Raw genomic sequence first — 21,106 nt, 5'->3', positions numbered from 1 at the left:
TAGTCGGTCCATAATATGTAATAACACGTAGATGATTAGTAAGTAAGAGAGAACACATTTTATAGATCATATTCTCACTGTACAATGGTCTGGAACCGGCATATTGAAAACTGCACCTACCCAGCCCATGTAAGCCCCATAATGAGCCATCTCGTGATGACCCCGATATACAACAATGCTACAATACCCGATCTGACATCTTAAAACTCCAATAAATTATCTACTTGACTTGTAGTACTTGTATATGACTAATGCAAAATGCTCCACTGAGGGGGACTGCCTGCTCGAGAGGCAGCCTGAGAAGTGCTGGTCCGCCCGCTCTTCATCATGGACTGAAGAGCGGCCTTGGCATCGCTGAGAGGATCCTGGCTCTGCGATCGGCGGCTGGAACCAGGTCCGATGCGTGTGTCGTCGTCGTCATCGTCGCTCGAGTCGTCGTCGTCTTCGGGAACAACCTGTCGAGGCGACAGCTCGGGGAAAAGCTTGTCGATGTTCTCGCGGTCCGGATCCGTGTAGTATGACCGAGTCATGTGAGGAGGGCGCTCGTCTGCGATCCCCACCGAGGCCTTTCCAGTGGCGGAAATGTTGAGCGAGATGCGTCGCTTGATCTCCAGCCGCTTGATCTGCACGGGCGACTGCTCCAGGGGCTGCAGGGGGCCGCCGAGGGGTCCCGAGCGCACCTGGTAGTTCTTGAACGGATCTGACAGCTGCTCGGCGTCCTTCTTGAACGAGGGCATGGGCATGGGTTTGACGGACAGCTTGACCAGGCCCGAGCCTCCAGGAGAGTCGTTCTGGGCCGGCGACGTAAAGTAGCCGTGGTACAGCGGCGACGAGGCCATGATGGTGGAGAAGGAGAAGCCGTTGCGGGGCGTCTGTGGCGACATGATGGAAGAGGAAGATGCAAAGGTGGGGGACGACGGGAGGTCCGAGAAGGACGCCGAAGGCATGGGTTGGGTGGCCGAGGCGTAGATGAGCGACGGGTTCACGTGGGACGACGTCTCGAATCGGGCCAGCGTTCGGCTTCGGGGGGTTTCGTTAGTGGCGGTGGTCGGTTGGCCTGTGTGATTACTGGCGTTGTGGTGATGTTTGGACAGCTGCTTGGGGGTGTGTAGCACCGTCTCGTACCCTGGTGGAGTGTGTGGTCGTGGTGGCGGGCTGCTGGGGGTGTCGAACGATCGGAGCGCAGCCATGGGTGGCGACGACGACAGCTGTGGCGGAGGCGCCGTCAGTTTGCGTTTCTTGGTCGGGGTGGTGGTGGGAGAGGCCATGGTTCTGGCTGCAGCGGCTCCATCGGTGGACAGGAGGGGGGAGGAGGAAGGGTCCGAGGAGGTGGCGCTGCTGAAGGAGTCGCCGGCGTCGAGACGCCGCTTTCGAGGACGACCCCGTCGCTTTTTGGGCACGTCGTGGCCGAGAGGCATTTTGGATCCCGAGTCGTAGAAGGCTGGCAGAGCAAGAGGTTTAGGAGCAGCAAGACTCATTTGTGTTTGTGTGGTGGTTTGGGACAAGGGTGGAGAGAGCTTATGATGAGGATGAAGGAGCGAGTGAGACGAGTCGGGGCAGATTCTGTGTTAGTTTTTCTGCTTCCTTTTTTCCCTTTTCTTTCTCGTCTTTGTAGAAGAGAAGAGGACGGGGCACCTAATAGACGGGGTGTGAAAAAACCTCCTATTTTTACCGTTTAAGACCTCTTCAAACAATGTACGATAATTTTTCTATCGCACAGTGTGGACACCATGCACATAGGAGATGCAACGCAGGAGCAGTAATTAACCACTTTGTCGTCCAAAGGCAGGCAGGCAGGCGGCGGTGTACACACGCCATGTGACGCTGCTGTTTGTGTCCTTCCCGAATTGAGCAGATAATGACGGCAACCGATGCGAGGGAGATTTTTTTTTCTTTTCTTCTTTTTTTAAGCCCCATTTTTTGAGCTCCATTTTTGAGCCCCATTTTTGAGCTCCATTTTTGAGCCGCGTTTTCGAGACTCAATTTTGTCAGCGTACTCACCCTAAAATGCTGTAAACGTCGGGACCGCAGTTGGAGGCAGGCGTGGAAACGGAGGTGCTGGAGGAAGATAAAGAGGGACTGGGCGGAAGAAGATGGCGGTGGGTGGAATGGTCGGGGAAAAAGGGGTCCAACTTGTGAAGCCGAAATGTCGTCTGAGACTTGAAGGATTCGAACTGGGAAAGATCCATCCTAATAATATCTAAACGTTAGATTAAGGTTTCAACACACGGTTCACGCGTGTGCACAAGGAACCAAAGCTTAACTGAGATGGAACAGAGTAGGGCTGGGTAGGGGAACAGAGGGGGAGGCTGGAGCGAGACTGCTAGAGAGGCGGTAGGGGAGACCAAAGACGAGCTGGAGGCCGGTTTCCAACAGCTTACTAAGCCTCTCAAAGCTGTTTCGCGTCGAGAATCGGGCCGCCAATCGACTCTTGCGCCACCATCAACCGTCCCCCCTCAACTCTCAAGTCTCCCAACTGTTTACTTTTCCTGTCTGGGATTGCTAATTGAAAAGCTTATTCTATTGTTGCAACGCGTGGGTCTGGGTCGGGGGTTAGGGTACTTACCGGAAACGGGTCTAATTGCTGGATAGACTCACGTCAAACGCGCTATTGCAAAGGAGACGTAGAACAGGGAGTGAGGCCAAACTCAGAGTGGCCGCGTGGTCTAGAAAGGGGTAACTAAAAGAGATCAGCCCCTAGATGACGGAAGCGGTTGTTTGCAGAAGAAGTGTCGAAAAGAAAAGGCGAGCAAAACGTATGCGCAGATATTCTGTGCTTGTATGTGTGTGCGACTCTTGTACTGTGTGCACTCAATTGCAGATGCTGTTATTGGAGCATACAGTCCTTGGAGGTGGAGTGGGTGGGCTCCAGATGGTGGGCTCCAGAGTAAAAATAGACGGACGAAAAGAAAAGAAAAGAAAAATACCAAGCCAACAGACGTGGAGCGCTATCGACGGAAATTATCTGGATAGCGTGATGGTCTGCCAAATCCAGGAACGCGGACACTCTTGGTGTCGGTTAAAATAGTCTAGTGGAGACGGCAGTTTGGCCAGGGGAGACCACTTTGTGGAGTTTGGTGGGCGGTGCAAAAAGGAGGGGAAACGGAGACGGACGGACAGTGTCGGAAAGGTACCAATTGATGAAGATGTTGACTTGATTCGCTTGTCTTTTGGCTGTGGCGGCTCTTATCTTTTGATGGTGCAGATGGATGTATGCTGAGATGCTGAGATGCTGAGATGCTGAGATGCTGAGATGCTAGTATCGGTGGATCTCCTAGCAATGTGAGGTGTACTTGAAAGACGCCTGCAACGGTGATAATATGTCAGGACGAAATAATATCGGACGACAGGGACGGATATCAACGGCACTCGGGCTGAGTATACACCTGAGACCGAATGTTATACCTTCCTCCAATGTCAGCCTATACCGAGATTGAGGCCAAGCCAGAATGGTGCAATGTCGACAGCTACACGGAAGACCAACAGTATATATAGCTACTTTGTCGTTTCGATCGCTTCCGGAAAAGGTCCGTCTTGTCTTGTCTTGTCATCAGACCATGGAGCTAACCACCTACCACCAGGGATATAAGATTAAATATAGACTGTTGTTTATTATAGCAATGATAGATTCCCTAACTAAATAGCAACATGTCGTTGAGGGGAATGTGTAAGCAACCGGGGGATACAAGCAGTGTATTTCTCTGTTGCTTGATTTACTGTATCAAGACCATATGTATCGCTGAATGCTTTCAGTACTCTGTACATTGTACCATCACGGTACATGGAGTCAGATATAGCCATACGGCCCACCCATGTTTCATGTACGCACTGTTCACATGATCATGTTGCTCGTATGCGGACACTTCAGTCTAGACAAAGCCAGTCCGAGGTGGTCGTTGTACTCCACGTGTCTGTTTACATGGTGTACTGTAGCTGTGCCTTGTCTATCAACTCTGTACCTTGTCAACTTGTTGCTATAGGGCGGGGGCTATAGAATATCCTGGATAATTATTTTGGGAAACTATGACTTTTCATTTGCATGCTCTCAATGATTCCCCTCCAGAATCCTGGTAGAGTACTCAGCAAAAGACCCCTCGGACCCCAACTGACGATGCATGGAGGGCTGGCAAAAGACCGCAAGCGTATTCCTCGACACCCCAGCAACATTGGCGCCCTTGACAAAGTGCGGCACAGCCTTGAACTCGCCGTGGGTGGCTGCTTCGAGGGCGGAGCCGGTCTGGAAAGCCAGAGCATCGGCAGGAATCTTCACTTGCACCACCTTGCCATGTCTGTTGTGAATGTACAGACCGGCCTCGGGATCCGGGCTTTTGGGTAGCACAGTCTTGCCATCCAGAAACATTGCTGATGTCAGACCAGTGAGACAGCTGTGGTCCTTGTGGGTGCCGCACCAAGCGTCGTCTGGAGTATCTGCCTGCTCCTGCTGCTGCTGCATCGGAAAGTAGTGCAACAATCGAGCCTTGGTGGTCGTAGAAGTGCGAACAACGTCCTCCAGGTACCCGGCGGTGTAGCCATCGATCTTGGCGTGTCCAGCCACGTACCTGTCGCATGCACGGGCCACATGTTCGGCTACGTCGATAATGAGGTTACAGAGAGCCTTGAGGTTGGTCTGGAACTGTGGCAGATCCTCCTCTTGGGGCCAGATGTTGGGTGCGGTGTACATGTGCATATCTTCGTATCCCACCGTCTCCTCCTTGGGTGGCGCTTCGAGTTGGGGGTCTTTGTGGAACGCGCAGTTGGCGTAGAACGAGCCCTTGTTAAAGTCGGGCACGCCATTGGCCAGCTTTTCCCGGCCCCGGGACCAGCCCTGGCACCAGAAACTCGGCTCGTGCTCCATTGCCGCCAGTTTGTCGGCCGGCAGGGCTGCCAGATCAGAAGCTGACAACAGCACCTTTTGTCGCAGCGAAACAAAGTCTTTTGGCAGTCCTGTGACGATAATGACTCCGAGAGAGTCGGGGCCAAAGGCCGAAGGCAGTAGGCTGTCTTTGGCGCCGCTTTGCAGCTCTTCGAGAGACACTACGACCGGGGTAGTGGAGTAGTCTGTCATGTTGTGGATGTCGTCAATGTCGGATAAATTGAAATTTTGATATTAAAATTACCCCACAGATTTTCGGCATGTTTAATAAACGGCACTCTGATTAAGTTTGGCAGAAGGGCTGAAAAATTACCAGCAATTTTGCTGGTGGAAAAAAAATACAATGAGGTTAGAATAATGGGTGGAAATTCCAATAGATTATCAAACAGGATATAAAATCAGCTCCTCTACGCATGCTGCTTCGAACCAATTCATTGCCCTTCCTTTTAAACGGTGTTGCATACAAGTGAACAGGTACACTATTGATCAACACAGCCTCTTCTATCTCAGGGGCTGGTGCATTAGTAGGGTCGCAAAACTAACATATTTCAGCAACTTGCGCACAATGTGACATTGAGAAGAGATAATCAGCCGATTCTGAAATGTCGGGAGAGATGACTTTGTGCTTTTTGTCTGGTATTGCACTGATTTGAACGGATAGGAGATAGACATTGACTTGCAGGGGGATGTATACATGCGATTGGCCGTATTCATACTGCGTTTTCCCCAACAGGAGACTGTCAATTGAGCTCTGTCCACTATACTTCCGGCTGCTAAATTTAAGTGACAATCACTTCCTTATCCCTACGTCATAACCCCTATAATGGTTCTCCTCATTATCATAACAACAGCCTTCCGAGTGTGCTGTGCCAATACTACTCTACATGGAGAAATACGATACAGTATCAAAGGCGGGCATGAGGCGCATCTGAGCGGAACTGCTATGCATTTGGAAGTCGTTTGCGATGACCACCATTGACTCTCTTTGTGTCTAGTAGGCCTCTACTCACGTGCTCGCGGGATGCCTATACTTGATTTATGAGTGCACGTAGCTCTTTGTCGTATACAGTGTAGTATCTGTATTCGATTTATGAATAATTGATCTATGTAAACCACGGAGACTGGAACAGATGTCGGCTAGTTCTTGATTCCCTGCTTGTATTTGTTCTCTGGTGCGCTGAGTTGTATCGATCCCAGTGCTCTAGACTGTCAACTCCTCCAGCCAAGTTTGAACTTTTGTAGAAAGTATTTAACAGTTGCTTGTAGATTATCCTCCGCTCAAGTCTCCAAAACTGGAGTCGACTTTCCGATACAGAAGTGGAACCAGACTTGCTCCACATTCATCTTTCCCCCATTTTTCTATAGTGGTTCAGTGGAGTTGACTACTTGATAACAATTGGTACATGTAATACTGATACATCTCCGTGGATATACCATACACATTCACTGACCAAGCAGCGTCGAACATGACCTTCAAGAATGGGTTCCCTGTCATCTGGAGGGATGACGGCTCTGGTTTGTCAAGTCTGCTGAATGCATCTACTTGTACGTTGTAGCAACTTCCTCTGTCCTCCCTAGAAACGACCCTTCAATGCAGCACAGACGATAAATCAGCGTATATCGTCCAGTCCAACTGTGAGACCTACGATGACCTAGAGAATGGTTCTCTTAATCTGGAGTCTGCTTCTTCTCCACACAACTGACAGCGTATCCCCCATGGCACCGAAGCTCCAGTACTGACCGACCTTTGCTACAAGTGCTGTGTCCAGAGTTCTCTAGTAGGTACGATACGACAGCAGCTTGATACTGTGCTTGGACCTACCCTTGCATGAGGTCTTGCTGTTGTCCACTGACACAGGACCATTCTGCGGGGTCCACTGAAACAAGACCATTCTGACGCGATTTCTTTGTACAGATGAAGTCAGAAATACAAGCAATGGCACCACTCTTTTGGTTCGACCATGACTGTTTTTACATCCATTTCCAGTACCAACCGCACTTTTTTCATGTTCGCCCCACATTTATTAATATTATGCTCTTCATGCACCAGCAAAATAACCGAAACGCGCATATGATAGTGGGATTCTCGATTTGCCCGGCAGACAAACGCCGCTAAAATCGCCACAGTATCGAATTTTAATTGAATACGAACGTCAATTCCGGCTTATCCTTCTAGCAGTTGTCTCCCGCAGCTCGCTCCATGACTAATCATTCACGCGACATGTCTCAGCTACCCCGGTCTGGCTCATGTAAAAAAAGTGTAATCGGCTTTTTTCCGGTTGATCACAACCATCAATGACACAACCTGTGAATCGGAAGGCGACTGTCGAGCGGGTCGAGCCAGCAGTGGAGGTGGCTGACTCCGAGTCCGAGGCCAAGACCGACGTCCACGTTCACCACCATCATCACCACCACAAGCGAAAATCCGTCAAGGGCAAGATTCTCAACTTCTTCACCCGAAGTCGACGTATCACCTTCGTCCTCGGCGCCGTGGTCGGTGTGATAGCCGCGGGATACTACGCTGCGCCACCGGAGCTCAGCATTGATATCGATGCTCTTCTCGGCGACTTGCCCTCGTTCGACTTTGACGCTCTATCTCTCGACAACTTGTCCATGGACAGTGTGTCGGACTTTGTACAAGACATGAAATCGCGGTTTCCGACCAAGATTCTGCAGGAGGCGGCCAAGATCGAGAAGCACCAGAAAAGCGAACAGAAGGCTGCCCCTTTTGCTGTGGGCAAGGCTATGAAGAGCGAGGGACTCAACGCCAAGTACCCGGTGGTGCTGGTGCCCGGCGTCATCTCCACGGGACTGGAGAGCTGGTCCCTGGAGGGAACCGAGGAGTGTCCCACCGAGTCGCACTTCAGAAAGCGAATGTGGGGCTCCTGGTACATGATCCGAGTCATGCTGCTGGACAAGTACTGCTGGCTGCAGAACCTGATGCTGGACACAGAGACCGGTCTAGACCCTCCCCATTTCAAGCTGCGAGCCGCCCAGGGATTTGCCTCCGCCGACTTCTTTATGGCAGGCTACTGGCTGTGGAACAAGCTGCTCGAGAACCTGGCTGTTATTGGATACGATACGGATACAATGTCTGCTGCGGCGTACGACTGGAGACTGTCCTACCCTGATTTGGAGCACCGAGACGGATACTTCTCCAAGCTCAAAGCTTCAATCGAAGAGACTAAGCGTATGACAGGTGAGAAGACAGTTCTGACGGGCCATTCCATGGGCTCCCAGGTCATCTTCTACTTCATGAAGTGGGCTGAGGCCGAGGGATATGGAGGAGGAGGTCCCAACTGGGTCAATGACCATATTGAATCCTTTGTCGACATTTCCGGCTCCATGCTGGGTACTCCCAAGACCCTGGTTGCTCTTCTGTCTGGAGAAATGAAGGATACCGTGCAGCTGAACGCGATGGCTGTGTATGGACTGGAGCAGTTCTTCTCTCGACGAGAGCGAGCCGATCTGCTGCGAACATGGGGAGGAATTGCTTCCATGATTCCCAAGGGTGGTAAGGCTATCTGGGGTGATCATTCTGGAGCCCCTGATGACGAGCCCGGCCAGAATGTCACCTTTGGCAACTTCATCAAGTTCAAGGAGTCCTTGACCGAGTACTCTGCTAAGAACCTCACCATGGATGAAACCGTTGACTTCCTGTATTCTCAGTCTCCCGAGTGGTTTGTGAACCGAACCGAGGGTGCTTACTCCTTTGGAATTGCCAAGACTCGAAAGCAGGTTGAGCAGAATGAGAAGCGACCTTCTACCTGGAGCAACCCTCTGGAAGCTGCTCTCCCCAATGCCCCCGATCTCAAGATCTACTGCTTCTATGGAGTCGGTAAGGATACCGAGCGAGCCTACTACTACCAGGATGAGCCCAATCCCGAGCAGACCAACTTGAACGTCAGTATCGCTGGAAACGACCCTGATGGTGTGCTTATGGGTCAGGGCGATGGAACCGTCTCCCTTGTGACCCATACCATGTGTCACCGATGGAAGGACGAGAATTCCAAGTTCAACCCTGGTAACGCCCAGGTCAAGGTTGTGGAGATGTTGCACCAGCCTGATCGACTTGATATTCGAGGCGGTGCTCAGACTGCCGAGCATGTGGACATTCTGGGGCGTTCTGAGTTGAACGAGATGGTTCTGAAGGTGGCTAGTGGAAAGGGAAATGAGATTGAAGAGAGAGTCATCTCCAACATTGATGAGTGGGTGTGGAAGATTGATCTCGGCAGCAATTAGAGAGTCCGTTTTGTAGAGTAATATGTTTTGTATATCACACTGATGGAGAAGGGCGTTCGATTTCTCATGATTCCATGTGGTTGTTTAATGAGCACGTAGAACGACGAACGACGAACGACGAACGACGAACGAACGAGCAACAAACGTCATCAACGCGTGTTTTCCCGCAAAATGAAGAATGTTTCCCCCACAATATGCGCCTTTCTCCAGATCTGCGCGTTCTGATAAAGAATATATTTCAATTGTTTGGAATAAATCGGGAAATTCAGGAGAAAAGAGGGGAAACAGGGAAATCACTGAAATCTACTCCTGAAAATGTTCGACAAAAAACGAATTGCTTCCAATATACAACCACTCCTGTCACCTCCTCAACAAAATATATTTTACTCCGCCACCAATGCCAACCCATGGTGACGCCAAGATTCACAAGACTGCTTGGAGCGGCTGAAAAGAGTGTTTTGCGGTCTTCTAAGCGACCCCGAGCCGCTCAAAGACCCATTGGAGGAGATCTTCTTTGGCCATTTCGGTTCTGTTGGCTATCATCCGCCTCCAAAAAGCAACCCCATTTGCTTCTTTTTCCAACCCGTTAAAATACCTCATCTCGCTTCACATTCCAGGGTTTCATTTTAAGCGTAGCACCATGCAAAGTGCAGGTGTAGGGCGTACAATAAAGCCTGTGAGACACTCTTTGACAAGGACAGGACGCTCGTATTTTTGAGACGTTGATGTTGGGGGCTAGTGGGGCGATTTGGGGGCAATAAACGGGGTAAATCTGTGCTTTTGAGGCTGTATTTTTGATTCCAGCCTTTTTTAATTTATTGTTATCTGCTTTACTACAAATTTCCGCCGTATTTTTAGCCCCTCAATTTCGTCTGTCACTTCTCATGTCGCACAAGGCTGTGCCATCTTGCATTAGGTTATCCAACCCTACTGTCTCTTCTCTGTCTGTCTGGAATCTGAAAGCAAGCCGTGCGACTTTTTGCAACTTGCGAGGTCCGTCAAGTCTCTCATTTCGGGGTTGAAAAATGTCGGAAAAAGATGCCGCGATTCTGGCGGTGCAATCCAGCCCGGAATCCAAGTCGTTCAACGTCAGCGAGACGTCCGTGGAGGATGTGGATCTGCAAATGACTATGTTTGGCCAGACGGTCGCCTTGGTGCGAAAACACATGCTGGTGTTCAAGAGATCGTGGTGGTGGACCTTCTTTCGGTCGTCGCTGCTGCCTGTGGCGTTCATTGTTTTCATGGTGAGTATGGTCTCGGAGGGCGAGTGCACATCCAATTCATAATGATGGCCACGACATTATCCATGGTGATGCCACATTCCTTGTCTCTAACACAGTCATATTCGAAAGCGTTCTATTCGCCATACGCCAACTACGGTGTGTCGGATCCCACTCCAGTTCGTCAACTGCGAGATGTGGTAAGCGAGCGAAAAATCATCTATTACTCACGTGATCCCTTGGGTGTCACCGATGAGATGCGTCGGATCATGAACACGGCTCTGGAGGGGATCCCCAGCTCCCAGATCCTTGAGTTGGAACACGAAAACGACATGTTCCAGGTGTGCAGTCAGAACCTGCGAGGTGATTCCGCCTGCTACGGAGGAGTCCAGTGGAACCATATCGATGAGGAGCAGAAGATTTATAACTACACCATCCGAGGAAACTCTGGATTGATTTTGACTGACATTGGAGGCCACAAGTCTGATCCAGATATCTTCATCCTTCCTCTGCAGTGGCAAATGGATAAGGCAATCACAGGAGAAACTACTGTCCCCTACACTCTCGCGTACACTGACGAGTCTCAGACCCAACATGAACAAAATGTGATTTCCAAATTCCTTCAGATTGTGATTGATTGGTTAGCTCCTGCCCTGTTTCTCGGCATGATTGGTGTCATTTACCATCTGGCCGGTATGGCAGCTCAGGAACGAGAGTATGGTATTTCTGGTTTGCTTACAGCTATGGGGGTGAAGCAGTTCACCCGTCATCTGGCCTATCTGATCTCGTTCAGCATTGTCTACCTTCCTGGATGGATCAGTATAGCTCTTACTTTGAATCTTGTGCTGATGAAACCCACAAATGTGGCCATTTACATCTTTTACCACATTTTCTCGGGTATGTCAATGATCACCTGGGCTATGTTTCTCTCCATGTTCTTCTCTTACGCCCAGCTGGCCGGTATTGTAGCCTCTGGTCTGTCTTGTTTCTTGGCTATCATGAGTACCGTTCAGACTCGAGTCCCAAACAACGAAGGACGGTTTAGAGACGCTGCTGTCTACGTTCTGTCGTTTCTGTTTCCACCCATGAACTACCCTTACTTCATCCAAACTACAGGTCGATGGAAGAAGGAAGACATCGGAACCAACATGGTGGAAAACGCGCCTGACTCCAACATCAAGGTGATTGTGATTTTCTTCGGCGCCATCTTCTCCATCTTCTTTTACCTGTTCCTTGCCATGATCGTTGAGCGGTTCATGCATGGAGTTCATTCCAAGATCAACATTGACGAATCTCAAAAGGACAGAGTTCTGCTTGAGGATGTGACCAAGACGTACAAAATCCGATCTCGATGGACTGGCCGGGTCAAAAACACTGTTACAGCCGTGGACCATCTCAACCTGCCTGTTCATAACGGACAAATTGTGTGCCTTCTAGGAGCAAACGGTTCCGGAAAGACCACCACTCTGGAGATGATCTCCAACATTCAAAAGCCTTCCAGCGGTACCATCACCTTTTCTCCAGGCTCCAGAGTTGGAATCTGCCCCCAGAAGAACGTTATCTGGGACACTTTGACCTGTGAGGAGCATCTTCGGATTTGGACACAGCTCAAGGGTGTTCCCAAGAAGGAAATTCCTGCAGCTATCGAGTTCTTGATTGACAAGTGTGATCTAAGCAGGAAGCGCCATGACCGAGCAGGAACCATGTCTGGAGGCCAGAAGCGTAAGTTGCAGCTTGCCATTGCATTTGCTGGAGGAACCAACGTATGTGCTATCGATGAGGTGTCTTCTGGACTTGATCCCCTTTCCCGACGAAAAATCTGGGAGATTATTACTTCAAGCAGAGGTTCTCACACGATGCTTCTCACGACGCATTTCCTGGACGAGGCGGACATTCTCGGAGACAACATTGCCATCATGTCCAAGGGAACTCTGCAGGTGTACGGAACCACTGTTCAGCTCAAGGAGCAGCTTGGAGGCGGCTATCGAATCTTCATCTCTCATCCAGGATCGGGTAGAGAGGAGATTGTTGAATTGGAAAGTGCTGCACAGGTTGCTGAACAAATTGAAGACCTGGAAGACAAGGGTGTGGAGTACCGAGTAGCTGGACCCCAGCTTGAGGACGTCTTCCTCCGAGTGGCGGAACGAGACCACATTGAGCATGCCGAGATCACCGAAATGGGTGAGGGTGGTCTCAAGAAGGGCTCTTCTACCGGCTTGTTGCATCAGACATGGTCCATGCTGGTCAAGCGGCTCATCATTCTCAAGCGAAACCCCCTGGCTCATATTGTCATGTTCATTCTGCCCATCATTGTTGCTGGAGCCACCTCTCAGTTTTTGAGATCTTTCAAGGGATCGTCCTGCGAGGGAGACTCGCGATTCAGACGACAGGTCTACAACACCTACCGACTGGGTGTTGATCCACTAGACATGCCTGTTGGCCCCCAGAGTGTCCTGATGGACTCTACTCAGGGAGTCAGAACGTTCATTGGAGGTATGCTCCGAGGAATGGGCAACTCGACGATACAGAGCATGATCATGGCCAAAATGAACAACGGAACTCACTACACCGACACCCAGAGTTCTTTTGAGGCTTATCTGAACGCCAACTACACCCAGGTCTATCCCGGAGGAGTGTACCTAGACTCTTCTGCCCCCATTGCTGCATATCTGACCAACACTGGCCATGGTACTTACTTTTCTGTTATGATGATGAATCTGTTGACAAATGTCCGCCAGAATGGTGACTACAAAATCTATGCTGACTTCTCCCCCTTCCAAATTCCCTGGTCTTCTTCCACCGGCGATACTCTCCAATTCATTGTCTACTTTGGTCTCACAATGAGTGTTGTGCCCGCTTTTGCAGCCCTGTACCCTACTTTTGAGCGTCTTTCGCGTGTGCGTGCTATGCATTATTCCAATGGACTAAGGGTGGTTCCCCTTTGGACTGCCTATGCGATCTTTGACTGGGTTCCTCTCATGCTGACAGGTGCAGCTTGTACCGGAATCATCGGTGGCTCTTCGGAGTACGTTATGGGAGCAGGATACTTGTTTGTTGTGTTCATGCTGTACGCATTGGCGGCTTCTCTATTTTCCTTTGTCGTGTCTCTCATGGTCAAGTCTCAGCTGGCAGCTTTTGCCATCACTGCGGGCTATAATGCCATCTACTTCCTCATCTACATGATTGGATACATGTCCACACTCATGTATGAGGATCCCTGGAAGGTGGACAGTACTGTCAGGGCCATCCATTTCACCATCTCCATCTTCTCGCCCACTTGCCAGCTTGTGCGAGCGTTTTTCGTGGCCATGAATCTGTTTGGTGTCTTGTGTCGTTCAGACAACTCCGAGATTTCTTACATGGGTGACATTCTCGCCTATGGAGGTCCTATTTTGTATCTCCTTGTGCAAGCCGCTGTGTTCTACGGTATTCTAGTCTGGTGGGACTCTGGACGTTTCCGGTTCGTTTTCAGAGGCAAACACAGAGATCAGGATGAAGAAACCAAATCGCCGACTCCCTCTGACGTCCAAAAGGAGGCCGAGCACGTGGATTCGAATCCCGAGTCATGGAACCAAGGTCTCAGGTTGTCACACGTGTCTAAAAAGTACGGAGGCAACCGAGTCGTTGACGATGTCACTTATGGAGTTCAGCCAAACGAGTGCTTTGCCCTTCTGGGTCCCAACGGAGCGGGTAAGACCACCACCTTCAACATGATTCGAGGTGAGGAGAACCCGTCGTCTGGCGGCATCCACGTAACCGGTATTCCTGTCTCTTCCAACCGAGCCCAGGCCCGTCAACATCTCGGCGTCTGTCCCCAGTTTGACGCTATGGACAAGCTGTCGGTGACTGAAACTCTGCAGTTTTACGCCATGTTGCGAGGGCTCAGCAAGGAGGACCGTGACCACAATGTGGAGCATATTATTGGAGCCACCGGTCTGGATCGGTTCCGAAAGACTACTGCCAACGCTCTTTCCGGAGGAAACAAGCGAAAGTTGTCCTTGGCAGTCGCTCTCATGGCCGACCCTCAGGTGCTGCTGCTGGATGAGCCGTCTTCTGGAATGGATGCCTTTGCCAAGCGAATCATGTGGCGTACTCTGTCATCTGTAGCCCATGGACGAAGTATTGTGTTGACTACCCATTCAATGGAGGAGGCCGATGCGCTTGCCAACCGAGCAGGTATTCTTGCCAAGAGGTTTTTGGCGATTGGGTCTGCGGCAGAGCTCCGTAATCAATACGGAAACCTGTTCCACGTGCACTTGGTGTGTTCCAACGCGCCCTACACATCTGATGAGCAGATGTGGAATATTGCTGAGTGGACTAGAGAGGTGTTCCCTCAGTCCCAGATGGAGGAGAAGATGTACCACGGGCAGATCAAGCTGGCTGTTCCATGCAAGACTGCCGGACACGAGAACAAAATGTCGACCATCTTCGCCATGTTGGAGAAGAACAAGGAGCGACTGGGCATTGAGTATTACTCGGTAAGTCCTACGTCTCTTGAAGAGGTGTTCTTGGACATTGTGCGAAAGGACTTTGTTGGCGAGGATGAATAATGAAGCAGCCCAAGAGAGCTGTCCCATAACATATTTATAGAGTGTCAAGAGACACGGTGTTAGATTGTTGATATTGAATTGATGTTAATGTGTACCCTGGACTTGTAGATGTTGTAGGATAGCTCAATTGATCTTTCAGCTGGTCAGTACAAAGGGCATAACAAGGAGTAATCTCAGTCCGTCGCAGATTATTCGTACTTGGGACAGTAAATTATCTCACATCAGCTCCATCTACTGCTAGCACTCGGATCAGCACTACTTTAGCCTCTGTGGACTTCACTAGCTACTGCAGAGGTAGCGCTGGAACTGTTCCCCTTGGCAGTTAATGGTTTAGCACAGTTTTTTGTCGTTCATGACGCTAGTGTGGAAAAGAGACCCTCAGGACTTTTTTCACTGCAACAGCTTGTCCACTGAGATGAAGAAAAAGGTGGTTTCTGCTGTGTGTGACAATCTATTGGACTCTCGCTACGCTCAAGTCGTTTTGTTTGCTTGGCTTGGCTGTGGCTCTACTCCAGCCCTGTTAAATACTATATTACATCTAATCGTTGTTCTGCAGCTTGGCGAACTTGGTGTGCTCCTCGATATCCCGAGCCTCCCAAGGGTAGGCGATCCACTCATCGGGGGTGGTTCGGGCAGCAATGTATCGGCCAGAGTCCATCATGTCCTTGGGGAGCTCAGCCTTCTTGGGCTTGTCCTTGTTGTGCAGAACGAAAACGTGGAGAGTGGTCTTCTCGTCCTCTCGGCCCAGCTTCTTGGCCTGGGCAGCAATATCCTTCTCCAGCTCGGAGACGGCGTAGTGCAGGGTGGTTCGGGTGTCGTCCACCTCGTCGACAATGAGAATGTTCTTGCCGATCAGGTCTCCGGAGTGCTTCTCCAGAGTGGAGAAGTCGAGCCACTGGGTTCGGACCACCTCGACTCCAATCTGCTCCTCGAGCTGGCCGGTGCCAAGCTCCTCGTACAGAGACAGACCAATGGCCTGGATGGGGATGTTCTTTGAGCCGGGCACTCGAATGTGGGTTCGCAGGATTCGGGCGGGGATGAATCCTCCTCCACCGATGGCAATCATCAGATCGGGCTTGAACTCCTTGATCTTCTCGGCTGCCTCCTGGCACAGCTTGTGCACGTTGTTGTACGAGATGTACTTCTTGTCGGTGGGGACCTGGACGTCGCTCATGGTGTGTGGTGTGTGATGTGTGGTGTGGTGGTGTGGAACTGGTGTTCGAGAGGGAGAGAAAAAAGCGACTGGAAAAAAATGTAGCCGTTGGAATAAAAATAAACTCACCTGCAGCTGCGAAGCTGTCCAATTTTTTTTTTTTGGCCAAAAACAAAAAAATCTTTTTGCAGGCATGAAAAAAACTTGCATGGACCCCGACACCGTCCCCCCCTACAAGTACACGACAACAGCTCCTCAACGGATGTACTTGGAGCAAGAAGTCACGTGATAACCGTCCTCTCGTGGCCGCTTGAAGCTTCCCTCCTCCATATCGACGTTCTCTAATAACAACTTGTCGCTATAACTCTCCCAATACTACAACTAGACTTTTAGCTTCATTATGGCGCTATCTCTGCTCAGGCTTATCTGTAACGGCGTGGTTGGCTAATCTGAGAGCTGTGGAGATTGCGGGATCGGCTGAATATTAAGCCGAAAAAACGAACAGAGCCCCGCAAGGCACACCCTTGTGTCACGTGAATCGCCTCCTACACCTGCCCCTTCCAACAGAGCCACAGACCTAGCGCCCCCAAGGCACAGAAAACTGCATGGGAGGGGGACCCAAATGGCAACCCAATTGACCGCGGAACTTCCATTGAGTTTGGATACCAGATAAGCCGCCGGTGGATCCAAAGCGATGGGATGAAATGACACGTGACGTCAAGGAAACGGCACCAGATCTTGGGTCACGTGACTCTCCTCTAGGGGTATGTACTGTACTTTCTACGTTCTACAGTAGAGCTACCACAGTAAGCAATGTCAAAGCGGGTCCTTGCAGTAAAAGTAGTGTCAGCAAGTAGCAAGTAAAGATGTGTGTATTCACATGTACAAGGTGATTTGGTGGATTAGTAACTGGCTACGTTGAATGTTTGAGTGTGGCACTACTGGTAGTAAGAACATAATTTACAAATAATATTAGTATGATATCGTACAATGGGTGGCTATTTGAAGAATCCCAGGATTCTCTGACCCAGCGAAGGACGAGACTGGCTGGTTTTTCTCTTGGTGGGTGTATCGGCCTTGGACACTCCGTTCTGAGTGACATCAGACTTGCGCTGCTTCTTGCCCTTCCGGCCAGACCCAGATCCAGCCTCCTCAGTCGGTCGTTTCCGAGACATGGAATCTGACGGGGTTGATTTGGGGGTCGTCTTGGAGGAGACTGACTTCGGAGTGCCGTTGGACGTCGCCTTGGACGTCGCCTTGGACGTCGCCTTGGAAGCTGGCCTTGGTGTAGTCTTCTGAGTAGGTGACTCAGTGACTGTCTTCGAAGAAGTCTGCGAAGACGACTTTGGAGTCGAATTCGAAGGTGCATTCTCTGGGGTCCTCTTGGGCCCTGGAGTCGACTTGGAAGCAAAAGACAACCGATTCTGCTTGGAACTCGAAGTGCCTGAGGTCGAGTTTGATGTGGGCTGGCTGGTTTGTATCGGTGTCGACTTTGCACTAGCAACCTCGTGGAGTCCCCGTCTTGGAAACTGCGGTGGGGGGTTTCTTTTGAAACTCCTTAGAGTTCTCCTTTTGACGCCATCGATCTGCGAGTTTCTAGTCTGGATGGGAGGACTGGGCTGGTTTGTTTTCGGTGTCGATTTTGCACTAGCAACTCCGTGGAGTCACCCGTCTTGGAAACTGCGGTGGGGGGGTTTTCTGTTGAAACTCCTGTAGGAGTTCTCCTTTGACGCCCATCGATCTGCGAGTTTTCTAGTCCTGGATGGGGCTGGCTGGTTTTGTATCCGGTTCGATTTTGCACTAACCGTGGGGTCACCGTCTTGGAAACTGCGGGGTGGGGGTTTCTGTTAACTCCTGTAGTTTCCCTTTGACGCCCGATCTGCATTCTAGTCTGGGTGGGAGATGACTTGGAATTAGAGGCTGCTGCAGTAGTCTTCTTCGCGGTAGGCTTGGTGGTGGGGTTGACGCTGATACTCCTTGGACTCTTCTTTGGAACTGCCACCACAGGCTCGTCCTCAGAAGAAGAGCTCACTGTATCTGCAGGAGAATCTCTCACTGAATCTTTCTTCTCCCTGTCCTTCTCTTCCTCATCCTCAGAAACCATCGTTGAACGTCGTGCAGCTCGCGTTCGACCTCTGGATTTCGTAGGAGTGTCAGAGCTTTTCATTCCAGACGTCTTCGGCTCGGCAGCATCCCCGGAATCAGAATCATAAACCGTAGCTGCGGACAGGACACGTTTTTTATACGGCCCTCGTGGTCCCCGCTTTATTACAGCCGCCTTAGGCTCCTTACCGAGAGGGTGTTTTCGTGGCCTTCCTGGTCCCCGCTTTACAGGCTGCTCCGACTCAGCACTCTTTTCTTGAGTCTTGTTCTTGGGTTTGGGCGTCTTTAGCGTAGCAACCGTAGAAGACGCTCGCTGCTGACCTCTTCTCGATCGTTTGCTGGCTGACGACCCGTCGACATCTGCAACAAAAGTATCGGATGCAACACCGCCTTTCCCTTCATTTGGGATCTCAGTAATGCTCTTCCTGGTTCCATCCAGAGATGGACGTGATCTCCCACTTCTTGAACGCTTGTTAGAATTTAGCAACCTTTCAAGTTCCGTACCGGATCCTTCCAGACGCAAATTTCTTCTGACCGCCTTTATTCGCTTCCTTTCACTCTCTGACAAGGGTTTACCAGAATCAGGATCAAAGCCAGAGTTTTCTTCCTCTTCCTCTTCCTCCTCTTCCTCCTCTTCCTCCTCATCCTCCTCTTCCTCCTCATCCTCCTCATCCTCCTCTTCCTCCTCTTTTTCCTTTTCCAAGTCATGGACATCCAACATCACCACATCTTCCTCTCTCTCCGCATTCTGCTTTCTCTTAGCTTCTTCAAATTCTTTCTGTAACTCTAGAGCACGCCATTCAGGCAAATAGCCAATTCCCGGAACGTGAAGGAATACCTCTCCAAGTGGTGTCATCCTGGGAGGCATCAAAGTCGTGGCTGTAGGAGAAACCAGTGCGAGGGGGAGGTGACCTATCAAGGTTGGAGCGCCTGCTTGTACAGTAGCTTTTCGAGGAGTAGTCGGGTGGTTCACAGTTTTCACAGCCCGAGTTGCAGATTTCTTTGTGTCTTCAACATCACTCTCGCCCGACTCGTCAGTCCTCTCCTCTTCGTAGGCATCTGCAGAGTCTTCTTCAGAGTCCTCCTCTTCAGAACCCACCTCAGATACCTCCATTTCTGCCTCCTCATGCTCTTCCTCCTCTTTCACTTCAGAATCCTCCTCCTCTACCGATGTATCCTTTTCAGAAACCTCCTGCTTCTCACCCTCGTCCACTTCCTCACCATCCTCCACTACTTCCACTTCCTCAGAGTCCTCAGAGATTCCGGACTTCTCCTCGTTCTCTCCTCCACGAAGAATGCTCATAATTCTACTTGTTGCATCATCAACATCCTCCTGATACTCATCCTCATCGCTTGGTCGCTTTCCAGAGCTGCCCTCAGTAAGCTGATTTTCTCTGTAGGCAGTCTGAATAGCTACCAGACGGTCTTCCAGGCCATGACAGCCCGCGGCTCTCTCCAAAAACTTTGCAGCACCCTCCATGTATGCATTCTGATCAAACACATGTCCCTCTTCATTGTTTGTCCACAAGCCCGTCAAGATGCGCTTGTGCGGCTTGATCCATTGGTTTCTGAGATACGAAACAACTTCGGGGTGGCTTTTCTTGTAAGTGGCGCGGAACTCGTCCCATTGTTCCTTGAAATGGTTCTTGCTGTCTGATTCCAGAATCTCCGACCAGTCGGACATCATTTCAAGCCATATGTTTTCGTCCTTGGTCAAACTGGAAGGATCCACCTTGTCGTGAAGCACTCGATCAGAGTCACGCACCACCAGATGCTGGCACTGCGCTACAAAGTCCCGATTGATCTCTCGAAGCCACAACCGCATGTTACTGTTGGGGAATGCTCGGTCGATGGTCTCGTAGCACTCCTTCATCTCGCTGGAGTAGATGGTCTTGGGAAGAGGCACCGAGTGGTGTTTGGACTGGACCTTGATCATATCAAACAGCCACATGAAGTCCTCAATCGTCTTGTTTCGCATGTATCCAAACGCGAGGTAGACATTGTCGCCGTCTTCGTCCTTTGCAACAAAGCTCACACAATGTTGGAACTCCCGGCCATCCTGGCGTCCGGAGCTCAGATCAACCAAGAGAACCTTTCCATGGCTCTTTGCGTACGCGCGCCAGACCGCGTTGCTTCCAAAGACCACCTTGTCAATATGTTTGGTGGGCGTGAGGGTTGACCCACTCCAGAACTCGGACCCGTCCTCCATGCCAAAGATCCTCGTCCTCGACGTCCAGTGGGGATCTTGCCTGCCCTGCTCTGCTCCTTCTGCAGATGTATTCATCGTGATGAAAGGCCCTGGTTGTGTGCTAGCGGGCGGGCGAAATGTGTTGTCTGTAGCGTTCCAGATACTCTGTGGAGTGGTGACTGGGTTATCGCAAACTTTGTTTCCTGGACTTCCTGGACTGTGCGGGATGGGGAAGCTACAGAAACACAAGAGGGAGCAAAGACACGTGTTTAGATCAATTGACGTGTTTTCCCTCTACTGAACCCTTGTAGCTAGACATCTGGAGCCCGCCGAATTGGCTTATGTAAGCCTACCATGTCGTCGTGTTCCGCACTTGCGTGCGTGCGTGTCGTACCGCTGACATGTGGTTCACTTTGGAGGACTCAACAGACGACCATTGTGAGCTCCGGAAGAGCTGTCACGGACACAAAACCTGGCCTGCGGGAAATGGGACACGAATATCACGTGAAAACGCGACCTAGTGGATCGTTGAGAACACTTTCGTGAAATTCGACGTCAGCTCAAATCGAACCCCGTGTCCTGTTTCACTTACTTGAACTCGTAATGGGGGTCAAGGTCAAGTAATTGTATCTTTTTGTTAGCGTACTTAGTTGACACATGCAAGCACTAGCCACATCAGCCACACTAAACTGGCTAGGTGTGAACTTGTTTTGGTCAACTCTCCGCCCATTCACGTCACACGCTCAATTCCCTAAGCCTCCCGTTGTTTCGAATTCG

At 50.6% G+C, this 21,106-nt stretch overlaps 7 protein-coding genes across 7 annotated transcripts; 3 read left to right on the top strand and 4 right to left on the bottom strand.

Moving 5' to 3' along the window:
* Nucleotides 1-248: 248 nt before the first annotated feature.
* YALI1_E20099g (uncharacterized protein) lies at nucleotides 249-2,189 on the bottom strand (the record flags this gene model as incomplete). Its single annotated transcript, XM_504040.3, has 2 exons — nucleotides 249-1,563; nucleotides 2,002-2,189. The coding sequence occupies 2 exons, from the start codon at nucleotides 2,187-2,189 to the stop codon at nucleotides 249-251; spliced, it is 1,503 nt and encodes a 500-aa protein (XP_504040.3).
* Nucleotides 2,190-4,045: 1,856 nt separating this feature from the next.
* YALI1_E20070g (uncharacterized protein) lies at nucleotides 4,046-5,065 on the bottom strand (the record flags this gene model as incomplete). The annotated part of the gene is made up of 1 exon (XM_504039.3): nucleotides 4,046-5,065. The coding sequence occupies one exon, from the start codon at nucleotides 5,063-5,065 to the stop codon at nucleotides 4,046-4,048; it is 1,020 nt and encodes a 339-aa protein (XP_504039.1).
* A 2,103-nt stretch (nucleotides 5,066-7,168) lies between these two features.
* Nucleotides 7,169-9,115, top strand: YALI1_E20049g (uncharacterized protein; the record flags this gene model as incomplete). The annotated part of the gene is made up of 1 exon (XM_504038.2): nucleotides 7,169-9,115. One exon carries the CDS (start codon nucleotides 7,169-7,171, stop codon nucleotides 9,113-9,115), a length of 1,947 nt encoding a protein of 648 aa, XP_504038.1.
* Nucleotides 9,116-9,189: 74 nt separating this feature from the next.
* YALI1_E20029g (uncharacterized protein) lies at nucleotides 9,190-9,705 on the top strand (the record flags this gene model as incomplete). The annotated part of the gene is made up of 1 exon (XM_068283027.1): nucleotides 9,190-9,705. The coding sequence occupies one exon, from the start codon at nucleotides 9,190-9,192 to the stop codon at nucleotides 9,703-9,705; it is 516 nt and encodes a 171-aa protein (XP_068139128.1).
* Nucleotides 9,706-10,140: 435 nt separating this feature from the next.
* Nucleotides 10,141-14,885, top strand: YALI1_E20016g (uncharacterized protein; the record flags this gene model as incomplete). Its single annotated transcript, XM_504037.4, has 2 exons — nucleotides 10,141-10,359; nucleotides 10,455-14,885. 2 exons carry the CDS (start codon nucleotides 10,141-10,143, stop codon nucleotides 14,883-14,885), a joined length of 4,650 nt encoding a protein of 1,549 aa, XP_504037.3.
* Nucleotides 14,886-15,423: 538 nt separating this feature from the next.
* On the bottom strand, nucleotides 15,424-16,248 carry YALI1_E19958g (uncharacterized protein; the record flags this gene model as incomplete). Its single annotated transcript, XM_504036.3, has 1 exon — nucleotides 15,424-16,248. The coding sequence occupies one exon, from the start codon at nucleotides 16,246-16,248 to the stop codon at nucleotides 15,424-15,426; it is 825 nt and encodes a 274-aa protein (XP_504036.2).
* A 1,348-nt stretch (nucleotides 16,249-17,596) lies between these two features.
* YALI1_E19916g (uncharacterized protein) lies at nucleotides 17,597-20,425 on the bottom strand (the record flags this gene model as incomplete). The annotated part of the gene is made up of 1 exon (XM_504035.3): nucleotides 17,597-20,425. One exon carries the CDS (start codon nucleotides 20,423-20,425, stop codon nucleotides 17,597-17,599), a length of 2,829 nt encoding a protein of 942 aa, XP_504035.3.
* Between the last annotated feature and the right edge of the window lie 681 nt (nucleotides 20,426-21,106).

The sequence above is a fragment of the Yarrowia lipolytica genome, chromosome 1E, assembly GCF_001761485.1.
Source record: "Yarrowia lipolytica chromosome 1E, complete sequence".
NCBI classification, from domain to species: domain Eukaryota; kingdom Fungi; phylum Ascomycota; class Dipodascomycetes; order Dipodascales; genus Yarrowia; species Yarrowia lipolytica.
This window is presented reverse-complemented; position numbering and strand designations above follow the sequence as displayed.